Genomic DNA, 24,212 nt, shown 5'->3' on the forward strand with positions numbered 1-24,212 from the left:
ACCATTTATAAACACACTGCCCTCAGTGGGAGGAGCGGCGGCCCGTCACCGCCGTCAGTGGGAGGAGCGGCGGCTCGTCACCGCCGTCAGTGGGAGGAGCGGCGGCTCGTTCTTGGTGTCAGTGGCAGGAGCTATTGTAGCAAACTTGCTCATCAGAGTTGGACGCAGAGTTCCCCTTTTCCTTTTCTTTTTATTTGAGGCATTCCTCGATCATTCACTCCCTACCCCCTCCCTACCTGAGAGGCAAACGTTATCTCCTGAGTGACAGATGGTGGGGGGTCAACCCAAGTTAAGGCATCCTCAGTCCAGTGCCGGGCGTCTGCGGAAGTGTAACCTTTCTCACTTAAAAGCACTGACCTGAGAAACTCATGTAGGCTCACCCATCATAAAAACAGATAAGACAGTTCTCCCCGGACTTGAAAGAAAATTGAACATTCCTCAAGTCCGGCTTTCCCCCGATGTTCCATGTCATGGATTATGACAGATGGGGGTTCAAATTCAGAGTTCTCCTGACCCCTCCCAACATAGCGTAGTCAGAGCAACCCCCCCATGTCAGAGGGATTTTTAAAAAGGGACAGGCTGCAAGCCTAATGGTGTAGCTTAACACTCATCTCCTGAGTGTAACATCGTAACAGAGGAGATCAAAGACCCTTCCTGCTCTGCACTTGGATCTGCTTACAAACCAAGGCATATTGGCAAGTAACTAACTCTTTAATTTCCTTCCTATTATCTCTTTGCTGTACATACATATATATATATATTCATGACATCTCTTTGTAAATATTGTATTGCACCTGTTTGACTCTTTTAGTAATAAATCTTTCTTTCTGAAAGTGTTAAACTGTTTTTAAGCGCTTATTTGCAATTCACGAATTCCTGCCTTATGAAGAGACACTACTGTGTTTGTTTACTCCCGTTCCCAATTGGCCTGTAGTTGACCATATTAGAGGGGTGACTTTTCAATCATTATAGTGTATTTCTGACAGAGTTTCCTTCTCTGTACAACAAAAGACAGTGGTGGCAGTTTGAAAGAGTTAGTTGCGTAATTAACCTGACCCAGTAACAAGCGCATTCAGGCTGCAGGCACCGATTGTGGCCCATTAGCTGGACAATCGCTGTTCAGGGTGCAGCTGGGTGGGGCCTTGTTACGCACGTCACACCGCGGTTTTAGATCAGCCGGTCCTTCGGTCACGAGTTTGGTGAGAAGGTCTGGGGTCTGACGCCACGGGCGTGATGTATTACTGTCGCAGTCGTGCGATTGTCACATGTTGGTGGTGGCGACCGTGCAATCCGTGACAGCTATGCCCTACTGTTGCTTACAGTGGGAGGAAAAATGTCTCAAGGGCCAGATCAAAGCAAGCAAAGGGCTGCAGCCCCCTGAGCCACAGTTTGGAGACCACTGACCTAGAGCAAGAGCACAAACTTTAGTCAAAGCCGCAGTTTGTTTTTATCTACAGATAACCCTTCCCTGTATAGGCAGTTTTATGGTAAAGGCGAAAAACCCTTTAAATCCCTTTATTTCAGACTGTGACCGCTTATTAATCCATCTATAATGTCTTATAAAATCTGATTTCTCCAGCTTTACAACACCCTGTTATGTGACAAAACTGAAAACCCTTCTTCTATGAGATTCAAGTTTCCCGCCTTCCCACGGATACACGCCTTCATGAATAACGGCTTCGCCATCAGACAGCTGAGTAATAGAGAGCAATAGAAGCTTTGTTTGAGAACCGTTAGGGAAAAAAAAAACCCACAAAAAAGGGCAACCTGTTTTCCCAAAAAAATAACCACACACCACAGTATTCCAAGACAATAAAAGTATTTCACTCCTCAGAGAGCTGGCATCACACACGACAAGAACATACCTTGTGTGCCATATGAATGGGGACAAGTGGGGTGTAATGCACAGAGTTGTATACCTCCCAGGGACATTTCTGGCCGAGGCGTGGCCTTTTCCTGCCTTTACTCCACTTCGGGGGGAGAGAGAGAGAGAAAACAGCCTTTCCACAGTCAGTCCCGTGATCTTCAAACACATCCTTGTTTTTCCTCATGTTACGCTCTGCTTACTCTATCTCCTTCTCCAAATGCCTGCATTGTGAGATCACACGGCTGATTGTGGGCACTGGGCAAGCTATGACGTCAATAACGGAAAGAAAAAAAAAATAAAAGTTTTTGCCCAAAAATTTGAATTAACCTTTCTCTTGCCACACAATTCCCTAGACATGGCTGCAGCTCTTAAAGTGAGAGCCCACACACACACAATTTACTTAAAGGCTAAGTACGCCCTTTTCCAGAAAATAGCCTATGCAGTCAAGATACAAAAAATAGATACAAAAAATCTATCCAGCTTAGGAAAATAATCATTTTAGATTGTAAACTCCTAGGATTAGGCCCTCCTTTCCCTCTTGTACTGAACTGTATTGTTGCTGTAATTGTCTCCCGTTATATTGTAAAGTGCTGAGCAAACTGTTGGCACTATATAAATCCTGTATAATAATAATTTTATGGTCTTTCAATATAGGCCATTTGGGTCCCCTCAGAAGCCTGGCTAAATAAAACACCAAGTCAACAATAACCTTCACGAGCCACCTTGCTGCTTGGATGCAAAACCATGTAATGCTTAAGGCTACGTTCACACTAGCGTTGTGTGCAGGAGGCAGAGAGGCGTTTGGGAAGCGGTTTTACCACTTCCTAAACGCCTCTGCCAATTCTGCACATTACAGCACATGGTGCTGTTCTAACAGGAGCGTTTGCGTCGCGGCAAAACGGACGCCTCTGGTCGAGTCAGGAGGCGTTGAAGCCTCCTACTCTAGTCTATGGTGCTGCTCCGCAAACGCCCGGCCAGCGTTTGCGGTGCGGTTGCGGAGCGGTAACACCATTCAAACTGCATTATAGGCGTTTGTGGGGCGTTTTTAACGCTCAGCAAATGCCTAGCGACTACCACTAAACCGCGCATGCGGCGTTTGCAGAGCGTTAAAAACACTCCACAAATGCCGGACCAACGCTTGCCAAACGCTATAGGGGCGTTTGGCAAGCGTTGGTAAAACAGCCAAGTGTGAACGAGCCCTGAGTGAGCATCCAACGGTTTTCACGTTCTATCAAGACAGGGTTGCTAGCTAACAGTTTTGTTATCCAGACTTCTGATAGAACCCAAATGACCTACAGGTATGACAAGAACATTAATGGCCATTTTACAAAGCCTTATTTTTCACCCAAAGCTTGTCATTGTCACACTTCCTGTTCGTAGGTAACAATGCTCACTGGCTGTTCTGTATTTATGTGGAATGAGCATGGTCACCCTAATTTATGCTCCTGACCCCATTACATAGAGGGGTGTTGCTCTGTAGTTCATATATGATAGCAGAGAAAGCTAATAAGATTGTTTGAGATTTTGGTTTAGTCTACAGTAATTTCCCGTATGGTCCAGCGCGTTTCCACCAAACCGCATGGTATGGCGATACCATGCCGTTTGGTGGCCATAAACATGCTGCATTTGGGATGCCATTAATAACTCATCAGCACCCACATGCCTCTTGCAAGTACAGCGTGTTCACCTGCGGTGTGGGAAACACACGAAACGTGCCTTTCCAGCATTGAATTATAATGTGAATGGGCCCTCAAGGACAGGAAATTTTCTTTTTTATTAGAAAACCTTGTAAGTAAGCGTTAAACCCCTTTGCTGCCAAAAAAGTTATACGTCGGCAGCAGCAGAGGGCTTTACACACACTCCCGACTAGTACAGCAACAGGGAATGCATGTCAGGCTCCATGCACTCAGGGCACTTTGATAACATTAGCTGTGGAAAGTCACGTTAAAAACATGAGTTTTTCAGCATTTTTGTATGAACATTTAGCCACGTTTTTTGGAATTCTATGTTACCAAAAAAAAAAAAAAAAAAGTCCAAAAATTCCGGTTTCTGGCATTACACCACGTTTTGCCATGTTTTTCAGCATTAGAGCATTTTTACAGCTAAAACACTCCTCTAGAAACCCACTAGTCCTGGTTTTTTTTTCCAGCCAAAAAACGTGTCTGCCAAAAAATGCTGATTACAGTCTATGTTTGCATAGACACATAGGATAACATGCTGGGGGGCTTATTAGCTGTAGAAGAAAAATGTCAAAAGCCAAAAACAGCAGTTGTAAAACATCCAGTGTGTATGAGGACTCAATGTCACAAGCCGACTTGGCTTTCAGATGGAAGTGATCCTTTCCCCACCCGCATTTTCCGGCATGGTAGGCATTCATGGGTATAGGTAAGGCAGACCAGCAAATGTCAGTTCCCTGACCTCCCCTAGCTAGTAAGAAGCCAGGATCAATGTGTGTCATGTCACTTCTGGTTTTGGCTGTCACTTTTCCTGTCCTCAAGAGAAGAAGCTAATGGAGCTTGATCTGTGCTCCATTTGCTTCGGTGGCATGCAAAGGAGACATCAGGCGTCTCGTAAAAAAATAAAAAAACCTATCACCATAAACATGGGGGCTATTGGTCCCTTGTCTGATTGCAGTAAAGTTAAGTGAAAACAGAATGTAAAAAAATATTAAAAATGCACCCAAGCACCTACATTTGTGAGCCCTGTCCCCACATACTCACGTACATAAACACACACACAAGGGGGGCTACATACAAAAACGCTGGTTGCACTACACATTACCAATTGCAGAGTGGGAGCAATAATTCATGGACAATGCTAAACTGATGACCTGTAAGAGCTTTTTTGCATCACCTAGGGAAATTTTGGGGTTATCACTATTTCACAGGTGTACGGAATTTAAGGGGATACCAAAGAGCACAAAAACACAGGACATTTTTTTCTTGCTATGCTCCAGAAGAGGAAAAAAGCATCAAAAATGCACCTAAAGCCAAATTTTGCAAACACGTTTAGGCATGTCAAGCGCTTAGGCATTCATTCCATTGGCCAAAATATTAATATATTCCAGCCACTAGAATGAATGAACGCCCAAGTGCTTAGCACTAAAGCATCTTTTCACGGGTTTAGGCACATTATGCATTTTTTTGGCGCAGGAACATTTCTCTTCTGAACGCGTGGCCCTGTTTTTTCTCTGCCTCTAAACACCGAAAATGGCCTACAAAGAAAGTGACAGCATTTTTGAACAAGGTAAGGAAACACCTTTATAATCATATTAAATCCCTGCAGGCTGGAGTTCAGCTTAAAAAAAAGAGTTATGGCTTTCTGTATGGAGGTCATGTCATTAATGAATGTCCAAATGTCGCTAAACATCCTGCTTGGGACCGACCAGGAATCCTGACAGAATAGTTACGAAGCCCAACCCGCTCCTAAAGCAGATGTACCCACGTCAGAGTCTAGACAAGGACTCCGTGTAGGATGTGACGGAGATGAGCACTGCAGACCTTCAATATCATCGCTGACTTCTGATTCCGCCTGATTATACAGAAATCTTCTGACACCACACACTTCCCTACGTGTAAATTACACTGCAAGCTCCAACAAACATTGTACTGAACTCCAATGACTCCACAGTTAATAGACAATAGCATCAGGAGAGGTCAATGCATCCCTCTAAAGCAGGGGTGTAAAAACTGACGGCCCTCCAGCTGTTGCGAAACTACAAGTCCCATCATGCCTCTGCCTTTGGGAGTCATTCTTGTAACTGTCAATCTTGCAATGCCTCATGGGACTTGTAGTTTGGCAACAGCTGGAGGGCCGCCAGTTTGACACCCATGCTCTAAATTAAAGAAAGCTAGTTAGTTTAAAATGGGAAAAAAAAAAACACAAAGCCTACTTATTTAAGCCTAGTACACATGGGCCAAATGTCAGGAGCATCAAACCGGTTCAACGGAAACCGGCCAACATTTGGCCCATGTGTCTGGCAACCGGTCCGACGATCGAAGGGGCATGACCAAAAAAGGTGCTCTTAGCCAATAGCGGACCAGAGTGTTCTGGAGGGGGGTGGGGCATACCCCGTCAGAACACATCATTGGATAGTCAGTACAGCGGCTCCTCCTGAGCGGTCAGGTGGTGTACTAGGCTTTAGAGCTCATTCACACAGGCAATTATCCCTGTCCTTCATGCAGGGTCACTGTCTGCTGCATCTGTATTCCCCCTTTAGAGCTGTGTGCAGGCAGCCCATAGAAGCGGATGCAGATACAGCGGCTGCACAGACACAGTTACCTGTCAAAACTGACATGCGACTGAAGCACGTGCACAGATCTGAACGCAGATACTGTGCATCCATGCGCCTACCTCACCCGCATGTCTGCATCCAGGGCCAATCTGTGCCCTAATCCACGGGTGTCAAACTGGCAGCACTCCAGCTGTTGCCAAACTACAATTCCCATGAGGCACTGCAAGATTGACAGTTACAAGTATGACTCCCAAAGGTAGAGGCATGATGGGACTTGTAGTTTTGCAGCAGCTGGGGGGCCGCTAGTTTGACACCCCTGTAAAGAGTAATCTATGCTGAAGTCCTAGGGAAAATCTTCGGCAACTTCCAGGTATGGAGCACATAAGCAATTAAGGGGGGAATGATCCTTGAAACAGTTCAAGTCCCAAATAAAGTGCACAGCTGGAATTTACACAGGATCTCTGCAGGGGCTGGAGTATCTAGGCCAACCTTTAAGAACCTTTTTTTTTTTTTTTTTTACTCCTCAGGAACACTTGACATAATAATTTTCGTGTCTTGGAGAACTCCAGCTAAAATTAAACAATTATGGTCAGAGGGTAGAATATCCCTTACATTGAAGGTAAGTGTGAATAATGTTCCCCTTAGGTCCCTTTTACATGGGGAGGATTCCGATCCAATTAGCAGGGGACCCGCTCACAGATCCCCTGCTGATCGGAGCAGAGTAGGCAGATGACACATCCATGTACGCTTAGTTTCTGCAGAGTGGACATGGAAAGAGCCTGCTCTGCTCTATGGGCAGCCAGATGTAAACAAACTCTGCTGTCCATTTATACCCAACTACCCTCCAATCCACCTAAAAGTGGACCTGATCAGATCAGCCAGGTAAAAGGGGCCTTCCAGTGGTGACCAGAATGCCACCCTTAGACAACTAAAAAAAACAATGATTGGTGATATGCTCCCTCTGCCAATTGGTGTTGGCATGAATTATGCATGAACATCCAATGAGAGGTCAATCAGCTCAAGAAACCCCTATCAACCTCTGGAGGAACCCTAGGGATCCACAGAAACCATGTTGAGAATGGCCGACCTAGGTAGTAAGACAAAAGAGAGAACAGAAGTAAAAGCAAGGTTCCTTCTATGCGCCATTTGTAACCTTAACAAAAGTTATCTTCTTTGCTCCCTTTTGATCAATTAAAAGAAGAAGCTGCTTAAAGAACCATAGACAGAAGCAAATATGTAGTCCAGGAACTTTGTTACAAAAAGGCCACATTTGTCCACCCTGAAGAACACTGGGTTCTGACTTTATCAATAATCCAGCATCACATGTGGGCAGAACCTTTTTTTACAGTTTGCGAACAGATCGCAGCGGCAGTGTTTTATTCTCACTGCAGTTCTGGAACACTTTGGAAGACACTGGGGGGGGGGGGGGGGGGGGGGAGTGTGGGTTGATAATTTGGATAGAAGCCGTGGCTGCACGTTTTACAAGTCACGCTCACACAGTTATACAGCTCAAAGCATTCGAATTTAATTGAATGTAGCTGTATAAAACGCATCACTGATCACCAATTCTGGAAAAACCAAAATCAAATTCTAAACTCTAATGCAAGCAGCCGTAAAGAATTCCACTCTACCTTAATCTGTGCAATCTACTGCAGCCAGATTCTAGGCCGCACCTCAAGAGAAGTGGATGGGTCTCCTCCTGAATCCACATTGTGTACCACACTCTCATTCCTTGATATCACCAATCAAATACAAGCTTCAAAGATTTAATGCGGATTTGGGGCTAGGAAGAATATGTTAATATTGACACAATACATCAGAAAAGCCTACAGTAGCGGTGTGAACACCTCTACAACATCACAAAGCGCAATAGGGGTTCTGAAATGAGCAACCAAAGGGAGAGGCTGGGTGGATGTGCTACCAGTTCTTCATGGACAAAAGCCTGAAGCTCAGTGAAGGAAAGCCTGAAGCTCAGTGGAGGAACAAACAACAAATATAACAAATCTAGAGGGGATTTTCATCCAAAAGAACACCAGCTTATCACCAAAGACTGGTGAATAATCAACTTTACATACAGATTCTAGATGTGCATCTGTGTGTGCCGTTTGGGTCCAGGTGGACATGTACAGTACCTCCACTAAAGCCACCTTAGCCCAGTACATCTCCAAGTGGACATGCACTCTCTCTAAAGCCACCCAAGTCCTGTCCATCTCCAAGAGGTCATGTACTTTCAATAAAACCAACCATGTCCAGTCCACCTCCAAGAGAACATGTACCCCACAATACTTTCAGTTTTTGGTAGTTCCCACAGAGATAAACCACCCAACAATTTCATATATTTCCTCAGAGGCTGGTAAGATCTCTACACTGGAGTTGTTGAACTTTATTGGGGTGTCACTTTCGGTACACCAATATCGGATTTATATTATGGCATGGAGAATGTAACAGGAGGTGCTGAAACAAAAAAATGTGGGGGGAGTGCATCCAAAACTCCTAGGTGGACTAAACTAGAGGAAGGGATTTTGGCAGAGAAATAGCACGATTTATCCAACACATAAGAAATCATGAGCCGATTCCATCCACGTATAACTAAAACAGCACTTCTGAGTGTAGAATGACCCTTTAAAACTTTGGACACCAACTGTATTTTTTTCCCTTTTTAGGTGTGTTGCTCTGCCAAAAAAACATGGCTTAGAAAAAGACAGGCTAGAGGCGCCTGATGAACTACTCAAAATTTAATAGAAAGCAAAAATACTCGGCAGATAAAAAAGCCATTTCCAGACGGAGATAAGGGAGAATTAGAAGCCGTCAGTGTGAAAATGCGGAGGGAAGTACTTGTATGGAATATTCCAGGGCCTGGAAAGGAAGATATAGAAAGTCTTCAGATAAAAACAGAGCAGGCAGCTGTGACAAGGCTGCAGCAAGGCATCATGATGGAAGACAGGGGAGGAGAGGCCTGGGAACAGATCGCGCCTGTGAAGTCTGGGGGCAGAGGAAGTTGGCTCATGGCTCCTCCACGCACACAGTTTTGGCAGGAGCTCTCTGCTGTCAGAAGGCCTGTGACACATTGCTGAGGGGTGAACATCGCCATATAAAAAGACCCTCAAATGAAATGATACTGATATTGAACACAAGATAAAGATGTGCAAACAAGAGGAAATAACTGTCTTAGTGGTTAGTCATATGACTAGAGAAGAATTCACATCAGGCATGTCATTTTGGATGTCTCAATAAAGTTTCTATTTTTAAAAAATATTTACGGCATGATCAAAACATGCAAAGATTGCCGTCACGGTTGTGGGATCTTAAAGTCACATTTGGAGTTATAAAACAATCAGAACATTCAGTCTTCTATTATTATGATCTGGTTGTTACTTATGAAACATTCATATCTACCATCTTGTTTATGCTGGCCATACACATAGAAAGCAATTGATCAACTGTAGATGTGATTGTTTAACTACCGTATTTTTCGCTCCATAAGACGCACCTGACCATAAGACGCACCTAGGTTTTAGAGGCAGAAAACAGGAAAAAAAAAATTCTGAACTAATGGACTGCAGACACAGTACAGGGATGACCAGAGACTGCGGACATAGTACAGGGATGACCAGAGACTGCGGACATAGTACAGGGATGACCAGAGACTGCGGACATAGTACAGGGATGACCAGAGACTGCGGACAGCACAGGGATGACCAGAGACTGCGGACAGCACAGATGACTGCTGACCTTTGGGGAGGTGGGGAGCGGGTACCTGAATTTGACAGGTACCCGCTCCCACTTCCGTGGAGTTGTTCTTTCATCTTACCTGTTCCTCGATCCAGCCACGCGCTGTCTTCCCGGCTTCTGTAATGGCGCTCGGCATGACAGCCGGGTGCCCAGTGCGCATGAGCGAGAAGCACTTGGGCTTTGTGATTGGTCCGGCGGCTTCTGGGATCGGTCATGTGTCCCAGGTACCGCCTTACCATTCACAAAAAGCACCGCTTCTTGCGCATGCGCACTTGGCACCCGGCTGTCATGCCCAGTGCCCACACTACAGAAGCCGGGAAGACAGCGCGCCGCTGGATAGAGGAACAGGTAAGATCAAAGAACAAAGAAGTAAGAGCGGGTACCTGTCAAATTCAGGTACCCTCTCCCCACCTCCCCAAAGGTCAGCAGTCCTCTCCTTAAGGTCCCGCTGCAGAGCTGAGCGGCCGGCCCGGTATTCTGCACGGCGGCGGTGGAAATACCGGGACCGGCCGCTGTATATTCGCTCCATAAGACGCACTGACATTTTCCCCCCTTTTTTGGGGGGAAAAAAGTGCGTCTTATGGAGCGAAAAATACGGTACTTCCCGCCCAGCCAATAGGAAAATGACGGCCGGGCGGGACTCTCATCGATCCGGGTCATATGACGTCCTTCCCGGACCACGCCTTGAGCATGCCCACAGGGCTGCACTGTGGCCAGATCTGTCACCGGCTGTGTACCTTCGGACACAGCCGATAACAGATCTGTGTACTGGCCCGTTGCCAGTACCATGTGACCAATCACAGCAGGTCACATGACAGTTGTAAACAATGGATGGCTTCCTTTCATGCCATCCATTGTATACAAGTGTATCTAGCTATGAATGGTCACAGTGATCAACTGCACAAACAGGACCAATCACAGCCCACCTGTGTCATGTGATTAACAGTGGCCAATCACAGCTAATCACAACAAAAAAAACTGAATTAATCAATGTCATTCAGTTAAATGTTTGCTTATAGCAAAGAAATATTTTGCTATATGCAAATTGTGTAAAAAAAAAAAAAAATACTGATCACTTCCCCAAAGTAGTACAATGTAATTAAAAAATTCATAAAATAATAAATAAAGTTTTTTCCGTACTGTCACCAGTCAGTGTCCCTGATCACCGCCACACCAGTTATATGATGACACTGTACTGCACTGGTGACAGTATGTAAAAAAAAAAAAGTGATTTTTTTAATTTCATTTTCCAAAAAATTATGACAAAAAAATTACAACTTCATAAAACTTGCCATATCTCTTATGAAATATGCTGGATTGTCTACTTTGCAAAAAGGGGTCATTCGGGGAATATGTGTACTGTTCTGACATTTGTGGGCTTCAAGAAATTCAATTGGCTGTCAGTACTCAGGACTGATCAATTTTCAGATATATCCCATAGTTTGTGAACTCTATAACTTCCCTACAAACTAAATAATAAATAGCGATTTGGGTTATTTTCAAAGAAATGTAGCAGAATACATCTTGGCCTACATTTATGAAGAACAATTATTTATTGGCAAACTTTTATAACAGAAACAAAGAAAAACTTTTTTTTTTTTTTGTTTTGTTAATTTAGCAAAAAATAAAAACCTCAGTGGTGATTAAATACCACCAAAGGAAAGCTCTAGTTGTGTGAACAAAAGGATAAAACATTTTAGTTTGGGGCACAGTGTTGCATGACTGCGCAATTGTCATTCAAAGTGAGAGCGCTGAAAGCTGGCCTGGGCAGGAAGGGGGTAAGCGTGCCCGGTATTGAAGTGGTTAAGTGAGTGCGTAAGATTGTTGGAAACAATCATTCCGCACAACTAAGAAAACATTTGGATGAATCTAAATGAATTTTCCACAGAGCCATTTCAGGACAAACCACTGTTTATTAATCAAAATGATTTAGTGCAATCAGCACCTGTATTGTTAGGAGTACAGTCAGCTTTAAGCTGGGTATACACTAAGAAAATCGGAAGAAACATTCCGTATGAGGAACAATCGGATGATTATCTGATAGTATACTGCTATCGACTGCCAATTTTGCCTTTTTGGATGAAGAAAGATTGAAGGTACAAACGTTAATATTTTTATCGTATGTGAACACAACGTTCACTTTTTGCTCAATGTGTACAGTAATCGTACGGAAATATTGAAATAAAGAAAACCACGCATGATCAGAAGCAAAGAACAACTCGGAAGAAGGTAACAGCAGAGAAAGAAAATAACGTTTGCCTTTGTCCTTTGAGAATTTTTGTACTAGTTAATACCATTGCCGGCTACATCATGATACAAACCTTTTGTGGGAAATCAGATGACCGGTGGTCTGATTCTCTCATAGTGTGTACCCCACTTTATTCTGTCACACTTTGGTTGACCTCTGACCATCAACATTAGCTGAAGTTTGACAGTTCCCACCTTATCAACTGCCTTGCCTCCCCGCTTCCCAGTTCTTGAGTGTGCAATGTGTAAGGTCATGCAGATATGCAGGCCATACATGATTCGAATTCCGAAAGATTTTCCATCCGAAAATCGGAAACGTTGTTCACTCGGTAATCCGTTGGTGCCATCAATGATTTAGAAAATCGGCCGACCAAGTCATAAAGTTCACCCCATATAACATGCAAAACTTCTACTCCTTCCAGGTCACGGCTCATGCGCATATTCTTTTCGGAAAAACGATCGTACGATTTGACCATCATTGAGTCAAAAATCGGTAGTTTTTCACGCATTTTCCAACATGCCCTATCACCGAAAAGGGGAGAAACCACAAAAATCAGCCGGTGCCATTGACCCACTAACAGAGCAAAAATCGGCCGATTATTCTTAGGTCCGATTAGTGGGCTAAAAATCTGTCATTTTTCGAACCATGTATGGCCGGCCTAAATATCAAACTCATGCCCTTTAACCCCCTGACACAAGCTGAAGGGTCAGGCTTAAGACAGCATACCACTGTGGAGTTATACTATGTAACTATGGAGGAGCTCGGCTATGAGGAAAGATTAAAGGAACTGAATTTATTCTCTCTTGAGAAGAGGAGATTAATGGGGGATATGATCAACATGTATAAATACATCAGTGGTTCATATAGTGAACTCAGTGTAGAGTTATTCACCTGAGGTCATCACAGAGGACAAGGGGGCACTCTTTACATCTGGAGGAAAAGAGATTTAATCTCCAAACACGGAAAGGTTTCTTCACAGTGAGAGCTGTGAAAATGTGGAATAGACTCCCTCAAGAGTTGGTTCTGGCCAGCTCAGTGGATTTCTTTAAAAAAGGCCTGGATTCATTCCGGGATACACAGAATATAACTGGATACTAACAATTATAGGTAAAGTTGATCCTGGGAATATCCGATTGCCTCTCGGGGGATCAGGAAGGACCTTTTACCCCTGCAGGAGCAAACTGGATCATGCTTTGCTGGTTTTTTTATTTTTGCCTTCCTCTGGATCAACGGTGGGTATAGGATTTTATATATATATATATATTTTTTTTTTTTTTATATGGTTGAACTGGATAGACTTTTGTCTTTTTTCAGCCAGACCCAGACTAACTATGTAACAAATTTTAAGCTGAAAAGCAGACATAAATAAAAATTAAAAAAAAAAAAACACACACCTTTTACGCTTGTAGTGGTGCCCCTCCACACTGCAAGTGTTAACTGCACATTTTGCCTTGGGATGATAAAGAAGGTTTTATACTTACCCTATTCCTCACCCCTGCAGACTTCTTCCGTGCTGCAAGACCCCTGAACTCACCCCTCTTTGCTGCCCGACCGGTCACAGTTCTCTGACCTCATCCTATACAATGCAGGACCAGCAGTCTTGCATTGTACGTCATCAATGAAGGCCAACCCACATCCTTCGGACAGGGAAGGAGGACCTCTGATGAGTAAGGAATAATGTAAGAAGTACATCACCCTACTCATCATCCCCAAGGTAAAATGAGCAGTTAAACCTTGCACAGTGGAGGGGATCCCACATCAAAAAGTAAAGGGTTTTTTATTTCTAGGAGCTCAGCTTTAAGACTGAATATTCAGTCAATTTCTGATAATTCTCCTTAAGGTACCCCAAGACATAACAGAAAGAGGATAACAGTCAATGCCTCCAGATTACCCCCGCTATTTACATCAACTTAAATGACCACGCACACACGCATGCATAAATTTCACAGATATGCATCATGTAATGTTTTCAGGCCCTCGCTAAACGCTTTGTGCATGTGCTGTATGCACAAAAAGATCTTTCATGAGAACATGTGACAAGTCGAGGTGAACAACTAGGGCAACCCAAACTGGCCTATCAATGTCAGTCTGTTTCTAGTGTCTATCCTGTTTCCCCGAAAATAGGATCTACCCTGAAAATAAGACCTTTTACTATTTTTGGGAATTGACAAAGTTTTAGATCTACCAGGAATATAAGACCTAGTTGCGATCAGGGCTTTTTTCAACCGGAACGCTGTTCCGCCACCTCCGGCACTGGCCCTGTGCACACAAACATCTACGGTCTCTTATAAACACAGAAGTGAGGCTTTTGCTTCTGCAAGTGACAGTCCCTCTTGTAAGTGACAGCTCCATCTGCTCCCACAGAACCCCCCTACCTCTGTACTTACTGTGGGACAGGGAAGGAACAGATATCGGAGGGTGCAGTGTGTTTAGGGGTGGGGGCGGGGGCATCTCGTCCTGGAGCCTAATGCATGGAAGCCACTGCCCCAGGGGTGACTGCTGGTCAGTGAGGAAGAGGCGGAGCGGTGAGCAAGTGCGCTTGGTGTACTGTGTGGGAAGATAGGACCCGAAAAACGGGAGTTACTATAGAGAGAGGACGGCTGCTGACATTTGTGTTTTGCAAAGCTGGCTAACCATATGAGGGCAGTGGAGGGGGGAGGGGGGGGATGTGCAAAGGTGAGCTGCAGTCAGGTGTTGCAGAGGTAAATTGAGTCAGGTGAGTTGCAGACAGGGTGCATAGGTGAGCTGTGGCTGGGGGGTGCGCACCCCGCAAGCCGCGGCTGGCAGACACAGCTCGCCTCCGCACCCCCCAAGACACAGCTCGCCTCCACACCCCCCAAGCCACAGCTCACCTCCACACCCCCCAAGCCACAGCTCGCCTCCACACCCCCCCAAGCCACAGCTCGCCCACCGCACCGCCCCCAAAGACACAGCTCGCCACCGCACCGCCCCCAAAGACACAGCTCGCCACCGCACCGCCCCAAAGACACAGCTCGCCACCGCACCGCCCCCAAAGACACAGCTCGCCACCGCACCCGCACCCCCCCCAAAGACACAGCTCGCCACCGCACCCGCACCCCCCCCAAAGACACAGCTCGCCTCCGTACCCCCCCCCCCCCAAGACACAGCTCGCCTCCGCACCCCCCCAAGACACAGCTCGCCTCCGCACCCCCCCAAGACACAGCTCGCCTCCGCACCCCCCCAAGACACAGCTCGCCTCCACCACCCCCCAAGACACAGCTCGCCTCCACACCCCCCAAGACACAGCTCGCCTCCACACCCCCCAAGACACAGCTCGCCTCCACACCCCCCAAGACACAGCTCGCCTCCACACCCCCTGTACGCAACTCACCCTTGCCTCCTGTCTGTGGCTCATCTCTGCACCCTGTCTGAAACTCCACCTGCCAATTCACCTCTGCAACACCTGACTGCAGCTCACAACTGTCATCAGCCGGCCCTCTCCATAGTAACCCTCATCAACAACTGCCTGCAGCTCACCTCTGCACCCCGTCCACACCTGGACATTAAAAAAATAGGACCTACCCCAAAAATACGACCTAGTGTGTTTTTTTGAGCCAAAAAAAAAATAAGACAGTGTCTTATTTTCGGGGAAACACAGTAGAATAAACTTTTGTCAAGCAGAAACTTTCCCGACTTAAAAAAAAAAAAAAGAATAAAAAACAAAACAAAAAGGATTTGGCCCAGACACCTTGTTTCTAAAATCTAATGACACCTTTAAAGGAAGCATACACTCTCAGATTATTGAAAGATAACAGTAAAGGGTATAGAAAACAACCATGTTGATCTGTACTTGTAGCAAACCCTGAGCGTCACTCTTGGCACAAAGGATCACTCACTACAGTTTTCCACATTCCAACATTTTTCAGCATTCTGGAAGATTTCTGGAAGCAGCACATTGGAATTCCGATGCTTTGTATATCCACGTGAAAAATTAATTACCGAGAGCAATACTGCTGAAATCAACACTGGCAATACTGATGCCTATTACAAATGCTAGTACTGGATTAATAGTACCGTGGGCCCTGGGCTGTTTCAATAAATGCATCTCCTGCCAGTTTAATTGGATCATACATAAGGGTCAGTGTACATGGACATGACATGCTTTGAGCTAAATAGAGGTACATAGCCTGACTTGTCGTGTCCACATGCTGCCTGGTGATATTCTGCCTAAGAGGAGGAAGGATGGTTTCTGCAGCTGTGCTAATGGCCGATGCATTTCTCCTTCATTATCTTATGACAAGTTATTTTCTATTATAATCATTTAATTCAACTAGTTATCTGTGCTTGCTCACATTTCTCTGGGCACATGTAATGAAAACACTGCTCTTCAGTTGTGCCTGGACCTCCAGATGGTGACCGAAGAGCTTGTGTAGGAACACCATGCCAATATCACAGCATAGCCATGATCCCATTCCCTCCCTTTGTTAATGGACATATTTTCAGATAAGGATGCAGGTTACAATTTGAGGTTACTGTACATTGATCTTGCACTTATAACAGACTGGGTTTCCAGGGTGTGCTCTTTGAGGATAAAAAATCTAATTGTCTATCTACACAATACTCAGGACCAATAAACTGCAATCTGGAGACCCTGGGTTCTTTTTATGGACACTCCAGCATTGAAGACTCGATTTTTCAGACCCCAATAGGCCCCTGCCCCGTTCTATTTTGGTCTCTACTGTATGCTGGCCAACTGCATACTCTCCTCGATCTCAAAAGTGCATTTCCTAAAGTACCATTGCAGAATTTGGATTCTCGAGTCAAGCATATACCCCTCAGTCACTCTATTCCCCTCTCCCTCGGTTTATGACAGTAGCAAGGCATTAAGTCAGCTCAATGCCTAGGATCGGTCTGGATATTGCTCAGAAGAATGTTTATTGAATTTGTTGAAAATTCTATGACTCTCAAACGTTGGTTGATGACGGCTGCCTTCTGTGCTGTCCCTATCTCAACTGTTATAAAGCAATAAAATGCCATTCTTTACAAATGGAGGTTACTACGAGTCATAGAAGTGTCATGTCTTGCAACATTTTAGGGAAGGCCTGCACATCAGTCGACAAAAAATGCATAGAACTGTAATTATGGCCCATAGATACTCGGGCCCACACCAATCTGCAGCTCACCCTGCAGTATCTATCTGTGGAGATGAATTTAGGTTTGCCAACTGCTGTCAGAATGGGCACAGCTCAGAGAGCACAAAGATCTGGGTTCTTCATGCCTATGTAAGGGCATCCTTACAAGACAAGACCACATGTACCAAAGTTTCAGCCAAGTCTTTGTTGTCTCACAGGCCTTAAATTTAATTAGTGGCTTTGGAGAAATAACAGTTTCTAAAGTGTTCACAGATATGAGGTGAACCTGTTACAATGTGGTATGTAGTATCAGGATGGGTATATGAGAGCAGTCATTGCAGAACCAATTTTAAAAGTGCACTACTTTGGTCCACTAATTAGCAAATCAATGATGCTCAGTAAAGCCGGCCATAGATGGTTCGGATCTCAGTAGTTTCAGATGCACAATGGCTCCGCAGGAGAGATTTCCCATTCAACACGGGATGGGGGAAATCAAGCGATTTTCTTTCCTGCAACGTTTGATACCAAACAATTTTTGCCATATTGGGTGCAGTTGTTCCACAGATGTTTACTAGAGAGGCTGTTTCAGGCCCACAAACTTATTTTGAAATATTGGAAAACTGAGACTGTCCTGACCCCAGAGGAGTGGTTATGTACTATGGGTACAATCATGAGATATGAGCATTTAATCTGTCAGCACCATGGCTGCCATAATACGTTTTAAAGAAAACGGGGGGGGGGGGGGGTGGTTCAACACCCTGGGTTTGATACCATTTCATATAATGCAAAACAGACAACTATAGGGCCCACAATGATCTATAAATAAAGGCAGGAAAGGTTAGTTTTGATAGGGTAATATATGTACTGGTGTTATGAGCAAGAGATGTATTTACTAATATTATATATGGTTATGTTGCTTGGATAAATGCACAAGCTGGAATGTTGATAACTTTGGAAAGAAAGAATGTTTGTAACTTTTTGTAATTTAATACATTTTGAAAAACGTTTTTGGAAAAAAATTCAAAAGAAAGAAGTCAAACCCAAACAATGGATTTTCCCCCCGAGAAAGCTCAGACAGGGATCCTCTACCAAAGTTATAGAATGCATAAAGATCTAGAAATGTTCTTCAATCTTTGGCATTGACATATGGGGCACACACATCTTTATTACATTTTAAGAAGTGGTTCTTTGCTTTTCAAAGCAAGCACACTCGGTATATCGTTCTCCCACACCACACAGGAAAGTGGTGTGGGCAACCACTACACGCCAATTGCTTCAGAAGCATCAATAAATAAGAACCATAGTTTGGAAAAGCTATCTTTACCAGCCAATCATCTTTCTTTAGCATGGTCATGCTAAACTTTTGTAATCCAATTTCTAATTGGGATGTTATGGATTGCTGCACAAGTTATTGAATGCTTCCCAAGAAACCACAAGAGGTGCCCACATAAGGACCAATCTGTCACTCTGCCTATGAATCAGACTCGCACGTTCCCTTCATTCACAAATAAACCTTGTAAAAATATCTTCGTGGTAAGGCCACAGGACTCTGGTGACCACAGTTCCTTTTTCAATTACGCTGTCATCTCTTCTTAATTCTCAGCTTGGCACACTGGTAGCTGTTTTTTCTGACTGCCATCTTGTGTCTTTGGGTACCTCATCACTGTAACAACACTATTTTATCAAATTCAAGCCCCAAAATAGATCACCCACACATGTGTTAGTTACAATATTTGGATTTTCCGTGAAATCCGGAAGGCAATAAAAGCTTTAATGATCAGGGATTGCCCTGATATCAAATAGCTGATTAATAACTGCCAACAAGAGCTAATTAGCTTAAATGACTAATCCAAGGCTAGTTCTGTATTAGCTGAACTGTCTGCATTGTTTGCTTTCTCTGCTGATTCCAAGAAGGCAGCACTACTGAGGTCTGTGGAAGACTTTTGACCCCAAGTTGCTTTCGTTAGATATCAGCCCTGAACCTTGGCATGTGAAGGCTTCCTAGCCTTTAAGCAGCTTGCAGCTATTAAATAAAGTATTAACTCACGGCACTGATCCTCATAAACCAGTTGCCCAAAGAACTACAAGTAAACTGTTAATGCCTTTAAAGCATACTTCCAGAGGAGGTTCTCCCAGCAAGTTCATTCATTTCACTCCATGCCAGCAAAAAATAATTTATTTTTATACAGACATGGTTAAAAGGCATTCATAGATGTTAAAACATGGACAACTGAATTCAATAATCATTGTCTATTACTACATATAAAGAAAAACAGCTCTAGACCACTGTAGCTTTCCGACCACCACCGCTCCTTTTACATGTAACAGTCAATTGACCAGGTTTTAGCTACCTGAACAATCGCCACTGCATCTGTGAAATGGAACAGTTGATTAGGCAGGTTATATCTTCTTGAACAATTGCCAATGGCCTCTTGAGATACAACATGGCTGATCAATGCTCCATTTACCCAAGCAGCCACCAATGGCATACAGCCTGGCCAAATGACTGTTCCATTCACCCTAGTAATCGCCACTAGTCCTTCCAGATGGAATAGAAGATTGGCCAGGCTGTATTCACCCAAACAATCGCCACTGCTCACTCGTGATGGGATGCTGTATCTACCCAAACAATTGTCACAAGGCCCCTCCAGATGGAATAGTCAATGGGCCAGGTTATATCTACCTGAATGATCGCCACTGTTCCCAGGAGATGAAACAACCAATTAGGTTGTATCTGACTGCTTAGGAAAAAAAGAACAATTGATCAATCACTACTGGTCCCTAGAGATGGAACAGCGGTATCTCCCCCAACATTTGCACTAGTCCTTCAAAATGGAATAGTTGATTAGCCAGACTGTATCCAAAACAATTACCACTGGTCCCGCAAACAGCAGATTGTATTTACTCAAACAATAACCACTGCTCACTCACGATGAAGCAGTCAACAAGTTGTAGCTACCTGAACTATTGCCACTGCTCCCAGAAGATGGAACAGTTGATTAGCCAGGTTGTATCTTCCTGAACAACGGCTACTGTCCCTCAAGATGCAACCTGGTTGACTGACTGTTCTATTTACCCAAGCAATCGCCAATGGTGCCTCAAGATGGAAAAGTAAATTGGCCAGGCAGTATCTACCTGAACAATCTCCAATGGTTCCCCATGATGGCAAGCTGTATCTACCCAAACAATTGCCCTGGTCCCTTGAGATGGAACAGTCTATCACACAGGCTGTAACTACCCCAACATTTGCCATTGGTCCCTCCAGATAAAGAGCTGATTGAACTGGGCATATTTATCTGATAAACTGCCACTGCTCTCACAAAATTTTAAACAACTGATCGAACAGGTTGTATCTATTTAAACAAACAATCGCTGCTGGCCCCTCGGGATGGAACAGTAGATGAAGCAGGTTATAGCTTTCTGGGCAATCAATTAACCAGGCTGTATCTTCCCAAACAATCACCACTGTTCCCTCGAAATGAAGAACACCACATTTTACAAAGTATAACAATGTATTTGTATGCAAATTTCTGTGCAAAATTGGGGAGATTAATTGTGCCCACCAACCACACTGCACTTTTGACAGACTCTGTTCCATTTGATAAAGCTGGGGTTTTAGGTCAAGGCCTCAAAAGTCCTGAGCACAATACAGATGGGCCTTGTCCCTCTGCCTTGCCCCCACAGAGCTGACCTGAGACTTCTAAAAGGGTCTGTTGAGCCTCACATGCAGAGTCCATAAAAGCATGACTTCAGCATCCTACAGAGATTGGAAATTCTGGTGCACCTTCCTAAACCAGGCACATATGGCTCAACAAACTCACCCCCACTGTCAGGTCAGCTATATTCACCAAACATATCAGAACAGGTCGACCAGAATGAGCAGATGCCAGATTTTTTATGACATCTTGAGGCCCATGTGCAATATCCAACCAGAGCTGTCAAGGAACCACAAATTTCAGCACACCAGTTCTTGTAGACATATGTGCAATTGAACCTAGCACTCTCTGCAGTCATCTAGCTGTCCAAGAACTACAAACCCCAGCTCACCAGTTCTTGTAGTTCCATGTGCAATACAGCCCCGCACTCTGTAGCCAACCAGCTGTCTTGGAACCACAAATCCCAGCAAACCAGTTATTGTAGCCCCCACAAGCAACAGAATCCAGCACTTTGCAGCCATCCAGCTATGAAGGAACTACAAATGCCAGCACCCCCGTTCTTGTAGTCCCACATGCAATAGAGCTCAGCACTCTGCATCCACACAGCTGTTATGGAACCACAAATCCCAGCATACCAGTTTGTGTAGTCCTACAGCTGGTTTGAACTTTTCCTGAGGATACAGAAACCCACCACCAGTTCAACTCAAGACCAAAACAACTAGATTAGAATCAGCGGCAACATTCACACAAGGGTTCTGAAGATGTTCAACAGACTAATTTAATTTTAGTTCTTTCTTTTCCATCTGGGACCCCCAACTCCAGTTTGAAGTTTGAGACCTTGGGATACAAAACTGTCAATCTGGGGGACCCCCATTCCAGGTCACACCTCCAAAACAATAGAGGGAACATTCAGAAAAGGACAGACTATGGAGAGGTCACCATCCAAGTTCTTACCAGCAGGCTCTCCACATTGATGGGCGAGCGGGGGTTCCTCAGTATGGACTCCAGCTTCTCCTGCCTGAGGGTCATCCACCCTCCTGGGGTGCCTGACATGTTGGCCGCAGGGGTAGTCTAGATTCTATACAATGGAGATTCTATGGAAAGTCCCACCTGGATGAAGAGAAGCCACCTTCACCCTGACATGGGGACATCAGACCCCCTGCCCCACAAATGATCAGTCCAGCAGAAGGTTCCAGTCCTAGCTAGAGAAGTCCATGCAGGGGGGACCTCTTCCATGGGCTGGGGGCAGGCTCTCTCAGCGTGTGCCCAGTGAGGGCGGCATGATCACACAGCTGGGGGTCCGGGGAGGAGGAAAGTTTTGCTGGGTCCGGTACAGGGGAGGGGGGACCCCCCGGATCTCCAATCCCGACCCCCCAGGGGAACCGGCAGCAGGGACGGGAAGTTGTAGGACCGGCAGAAAGTCCTGATCGCCTGTCCCAGCACAGCCGCTGGCCGCTTCTTCTTCTTCCTCTCCGTGCGGTAGAGGCGCCTCTTGTGCCCCCTCCTCTTCCTCCGGGGGCAGGATCTGCTCCGTCCCCCCTCCCGCCCGCCGATCACCTCCCGGACACGGAGGACGCCGCCTGACCGCCCCGATCGTCCCTCCTCGCTGCCCTGAATATCCCGGTCTGTAGGACTTGTGTGCCGCCCCGGTGCCGCTGCTTCCCCGGCGTGTCTCGTCCGGCGGGGATCGCTGTCAGTGCCGGCCTCCTATAGCCGCAGACCCTCCTCTTCCTGCACACACCATACACACCCATGGAGGGAAAGAGGATGGCTGGGACAGCGCTCATCCGCTAACTTTACCCCGCCAGATCGCCTGGGACAGCCGGATGGCATGCCAGGCATGTGCCTACACACATGTGTCACCCTCAACCCCGCCGGAATGTATGGTGTCACCCTCATCCCTGCCAGAGTGTATGGTGTCACCCTCATCCCAGCCATAGATTGTAGGCACAGAGCAGAAGGTTCACTTCTAACAGCCTAGGGAGGGACAGGGATGAGATCTGTGCAGAGATGCCACTGCTAACCTCACAAAATGCTGCATGCCTGGCTGTCATGATAATCCTGTGACTTCAATTCTGTCAGTTACTCATCCAGAAAAGGGTGCGGATCAGGGCTGTCCAACTTTGCTCATCTTTAGACTTTCTCCTCCTATACAGCTTTCTTGATTTCCATACTTCCATATGGTTTACATACTTTTTCTTCTCTCCAACTTTCTTCATCTAGACGTTTTCTCTTTTCTCCAGCATTCCTGATCCCCATACTTACTCTTGATTGCAACTTTCCTTCCTCATCTCCATACTATCTTTTTTTGCCAACATTCTCGATCTCCACAATTTCTCTCCAACTTTCCTAATCCCCATGCTTTCTCCTCTCTACAATGTTCCTGATCACCATATTTCCTCTACTCCAACTTTCCTGATCTCCATACTTTCTCTTCTCTCCAACTTCCTTCATCTACACATTTGCTTTTTTCTCCAGCATTCCTGATCCCCATACTTACTCTTGATTGCAATTTTCTCATCTCCATACTATCTTTTTTTCTCTAAAGTTCCCAATTTCCATAATGCCTCTTCAACTTTACTGATCCCCATGCTTTCTCCTCTCTAGAATGTTCCTGATCTCCATATTTACTCTACAACTTTCCTGATCTCCAGACTTACTCTTTTCGCCAAATTCTTTCCTCTACACATTTTTTATTTTCTCCAGCATTCCTGATCCCCATGCTTACTCTTGGTTGCAGCTTTTCTTATCTCCATACTATCTTTTTTCTCCAACGTTCCCGATATCCATAATTTCTCTACAACTTTCCTGATCCCCATGCTTTCTCCTTTCTATAATGTTTCTTATCTCCATATTTTCTCTACTCTCCAACTTTCCTGATCTCCATAGTTTCTCTTCTCTCCAACTTCTGTCATCTACACATTTTCTCTTTTCTCCAGCATTCCTGATCCTCATACTTATGCTTGATTTCAACTTTCCTCATCTCCATACTATCTTTTTTTTTTCCAACGTTCCCGATCTCCATGATTTTTCTCCAACTTTCCTGATCCCCATGCTTTCTTCTCTCTACAATGTTCCTGATCTCCATAGTTTCTCTTCTCTCCAACTTCCATCATGTACACATTTTCTCTTTTCTCCAGCATTCCTGATCCCCATACTTACGCTTCATTTCAGCTTTCCATATCTCCATACTATATTTTTTTTACAACGTTCCCGATCTCCATCATTTTTCTCCAACTTTCCTGATCTCCATGCTTTCTCCTCTCTACAGTGTTCCTGATCTCCATATTTCCTCTACTCTTCAACTTTCCTGATCTCCATGCTTTCTCCTCTCTACAGTGTTCCTGATCTCCATATTTCCTCTACTCTTCAACTTTCCTGA

At 44.9% G+C, this 24,212-nt stretch overlaps 1 protein-coding gene across 5 annotated transcripts in view; it reads right to left on the bottom strand.

Annotated features, from left to right (window-relative positions):
• The window catches only part of ROCK2 (Rho associated coiled-coil containing protein kinase 2), a 221,518-nt gene extending 198,900 nt beyond the window's left edge, over positions 1 to 22,618 (bottom strand). For 4 of the 5 annotated variants that reach the window (XM_089672059.1, XM_089672057.1, XM_089672055.1 and 1 more), the window contains exon 1: positions 21,785 to 22,618. In XM_089672059.1, the coding sequence (XP_089528185.1) occupies positions 21,785 to 21,883 (99 nt within the window). In that variant the 5' untranslated portion in view covers positions 21,884 to 22,618. Of the gene's footprint in view, positions 1 to 1,865; positions 1,883 to 21,784 lie in introns of those variants that run through there. The other variant, XM_089672058.1, reaches the window with a different exon arrangement.
• Positions 22,619 to 24,212: the final 1,594 nt, after the last annotated feature.

Source organism: Staurois parvus, unplaced genomic scaffold (assembly GCF_062004578.1).
Source record: "Staurois parvus isolate SC_StPar_1 unplaced genomic scaffold, SC_StPar_1.0 ptg000118l, whole genome shotgun sequence".
NCBI classification, from domain to species: Eukaryota; Metazoa; Chordata; class Amphibia; order Anura; family Ranidae; genus Staurois; species Staurois parvus.